The sequence below is a fragment of the Nicotiana tomentosiformis genome, chromosome 11 (genome assembly GCF_000390325.3).
Source record: "Nicotiana tomentosiformis chromosome 11, ASM39032v3, whole genome shotgun sequence".
Lineage (NCBI taxonomy): Eukaryota > Viridiplantae > Streptophyta > Magnoliopsida > Solanales > Solanaceae > Nicotiana > Nicotiana tomentosiformis.
In genome coordinates, this window is record NC_090822.1 from 58,076,393 (window position 1) to 58,080,017 (window position 3,625).

General features: G+C 37.2%; 1 protein-coding gene across 1 annotated transcript; it reads left to right on the forward strand.

Moving 5' to 3' along the window:
- The first annotated feature begins 1,813 nt into the window (after nucleotides 1-1,813).
- On the forward strand, nucleotides 1,814-3,356 carry LOC104102005 (protein RADIALIS-like 5). The gene is made up of 2 exons (XM_009609586.4): nucleotides 1,814-2,183; nucleotides 3,250-3,356. The coding sequence occupies exons 1-2, from the start codon at nucleotides 1,942-1,944 to the stop codon at nucleotides 3,275-3,277; spliced, it is 270 nt and encodes an 89-aa protein (XP_009607881.1). The 5' UTR covers nucleotides 1,814-1,941; the 3' UTR covers nucleotides 3,278-3,356.
- The last annotated feature ends 269 nt before the right edge of the window (nucleotides 3,357-3,625 follow it).

Consider the following 3,625-nt stretch of genomic DNA (forward strand, 5'->3'; position numbering starts at 1 on the left):
GCGAACACGACCGGCTCATCGCGAACGCGAAGCACTTGGGGACCTGGGGGAGGGTTGGTCGTTCCTTCATCGCGAACGCGAACGATGTCCCACAAACGCGAAGGCCATGGGGTAACCAGCGCAAACGCGAGCCTGTTCTCGCGAACGCGAAGGCTTGGCAGCCAATGCTCTTCGCGAACGCGACAGTGGCCTCACGAATGCGATGCATACTGTCGCCCAGCACTTAACAGAATCCAAACACGGGATTTAGCCAAAAATATTCATTTTTCTCAAAAGCCAAACGGTGAGAGGCGATTTTTCAAGAGCCATTTCTTCCCAAAGTGTTGGTAAGTGATTCTAAACCATTTTTTTTTAATTACCCATTTCATTTCATGAATTATCAACCTAAAATCAAGAGTTATCATGGTAGAATTAGGGGTTAGGGCAGGAACTAGAGATTTCGAAAATTTGGGGATTTAGACCTCAATTTGAGATCGGATTCCAAAACCAATTACATATTCGGGCTCGGGGGTGAATGGGTAAATGGATTTTGATCCGAACCTCGGGTTTTGACCAAGCGGGCCCGGGGTCGATTTTTCGAATTTTTGGAGAAAAATTTGAGAAATTTAATTTATGCAATATTATTGATTCCTTTAGCAATATTTGATATTATTGAGTTATTTTTTAATAGATACGAGTGGCTTGGAGGTGAATTCCAAAGGAAAAGTTATGATTGAGGATTAAGTGGCCTTCAGAGCGAGGTAAGTGTTGTGTCTAACCCTCACTTGAGAAAATTAGGAACCCCGGATTTTTTGCTATGTGAAATTCATGTGAGCGGCGTATATGTGAGGTGACGAGTACTTATGCGCCGCCAATTTACTTGTTTTTCCTGTTTTCTCCCATTTTGTTTCTTATATTGTCTCTTTCATATGCCTAATTGTTACATGTTTAGACTAGTATTGTTAAGTTGATCGTTCTTATCACGTTTACAGATTTTTTGGTGATAATTGAGTATTTATTTCAAAGTTGAGATTTATATTGTGGAACCAAATATTAAAGTAAGGTTTGTACTTGTTATTCTAACTCCCTGTTGTTGTTTATCCATTGCATTATGGTAAGGGAGAGTGCTAATGCACGAAGGGTGATGCCGTTCCATATTATGAGTGTAAAAGCACGAAGGGTGATGCCGTTCAATATTGTGAGTGTAAAAGCACGGAGGGTGATATCGTGCCATATTGTGAGTGTTAATGCACGAAGGGTAATTCCGTGCCATGATATGAGAGTTAATGTATGAAGGGTGATGTTGTGCTATTTCTATTGATTTTATGGTGAGATTGAGAGTAAAAGCACGAAGGGTGATGCCGTGTATTTTTTCTTTACTGTATTTGTGCTCCTGTTGATTCATGTTCTATTGGTTGTTCCAGTTCTCATTCTGCTGTAGCTCTTTACTTCGTATTTCCCCCCAGTATGTATTCCCTTCCCGATAATTCTTGTATAGCTCTTCATTACTATTATTTGTATATGCAATGTTAAATTGTACAGGTTAATTTGTAGGTGCCTTGCCTTAGCCTCGTCACTACTTCGTCGAGGTTAGACTCGACACTTACCAGTACATGGGGTCGGTTGTACTGATACTGTACTCTGCACTTAAGGAATCTAATCCTTAGCTAGGTGATCCACTTGCTGATGATATTATAAACGACAAGAAAGGGACTTTGCAAGATCTGATTAAAAGTAGTATGTCCTTTCTACATATTCTCCCTCCTCCTCTTCCCATTTGCCCTTAAAGCACAAGAATAAAGAATATGTGTACATCCCCTCAAAGAAAAAGAATAAATATTCTCCAACTTTCAGAATCCAAAACCTTTCTCTTCCAGCTTATAAGGAGCTAGTTTAGCACTCTCTTTCCCATATCATCTCAGTCTTTTTTTTTTTTTTTTAACTTAAAATTACTTATATGTGATGGCTTCATGGACAACAAAGCAAAAAAAGAGATTTGAGGAGGCGTTGGCATTATATGACAGGGATACTCCGGATCGCTGGCATAACATTGCGAGGAGTGTAGGAGGGAAATCAGCAGAGGAAGTGAGGAGACACTATGAGCTGCTTCTCAAGGATATTATGCAAATAAAAAATGACCAAGTACCTTTGCCCAAATACAAGCCTGCTCAAACCAATGTCAGAGGTTATGCTAATGAACAGAGGTACTGTAAAATCTCAGCCCCGGCCCTTGCAACAACTAAGGCTAAACATGATTTCCTCATTGAATTAAGTATACTGTAAATCAGACACCTATAGTCTAAGGAAAGACAAAACTGTCAACTTCACGTATATGCTTATACTATTTGATTTGCAGATATCTTAGTGAAGGATGTAATTTTACCTTTTAACGTCTATTGAGCTTCCAACTGATAACATGAAATCTAATCCTACTTGCTTAAGAATAATATCACATGCATATGGTCCTATATATACATCTTAATCTTGGACCAATATATTATACAAAACACTGTTGTTTAACAATTTTTTATTGTTTTGATAAGTATCGCCACATGATGCTACAAATATTTTATTGGCTCCTTACATTCCTTGCTAACCCTTTAAGCAACTCAGGAGTGTGGCATTGTAAAGATGATTTCAGGAGTGTTTACGCGGAATAGATAAGTTTGAGTGTTATACGCTGTCAATACAAAAAATATTTAGACAATTAGGTTACCTAGCTTAGAAAATTCTATATAAGCCTTAATTGATAGTATAACCTGGTAAAAATATTAACTAACCAGCTAAAGCTATCATAAGTTTAATTTCACTAATATATATAATATAAAAATCTTTACACTGTATCAGCATGTTTTTAGGTCGGTGCCTCTCTTTTCTTCAAAAATCAATCCCGTCTCCTTGGAAGGATGATGATTTGGACATCCACATGCAATAAGTCCTGCCTGTCACATTCATATTTAGCTTATTATAAAAAAGCGTATTATCTTACATTTCTTAATTAGCACAAGTAGGCTATATATCTTCTATACATGCTGCCCCTTTTTCTCTGCAATGCAATGTAAGAAGATGACAAAAGCATGAGGAATAAGGGGTATTTCTGATCCAGTTGGCAGAAATTCTGAACGCAAGTTGATAATATCCTACTGCCTTAGGCTTGGGCCATTAGTTAAAAAGTTTTCTTCAATTAAACAAAGTATTAGTCTTTTAATAAATGAATAATGTTGATCTATTCATCCTAATTTTTTTTTCTTTTTTTTTTTTACTGAACAGGCTTCTGAAGAATCTAAAGCTACAGTGAGGAGAAACCTGCAGCGATGCTCAACAGTCAATACCATCAGACGTTCTGTACAAAATGCAATATGCAAAAAAAAGAAAAAGGAGCAGCATAATTAGCAAATTCATCTCTAAAGTGATTTGCATCTTAGTTTTAGTCCTCCTAGCCTGATGTTTCTTTTGCCACTTTATATACCCAGTTTATGAAGAAAACAAAATGTACTACTATATTTTCGTGTGTGTTTTTGTTTAGTCCAAAATATGTAAATGAAACAAAATATGTTTCCTTTTCTCCTTCTCCTTACTAATACGTTTATCTTTCGGCCGCCAGAAACTAACCAAAACAGAGGGACACTTTCACTTTTCTTGCTTT

Bases quoted from the DNA above. Each gene is read 5' to 3' on its own strand.
- LOC104102005 (XM_009609586.4), top strand. From the start codon at position 1,942: ATGGCTTCATGGACAACAAAGCAAAAAAAGAGATTTGAGGAGGCGTTG. The intron at 2,184-3,249 runs GTACTGTAAAAT...TTTACTGAACAG, and splicing joins GGTTATGCTAATGAACAGAG to GCTTCTGAAGAATCTAAAGC.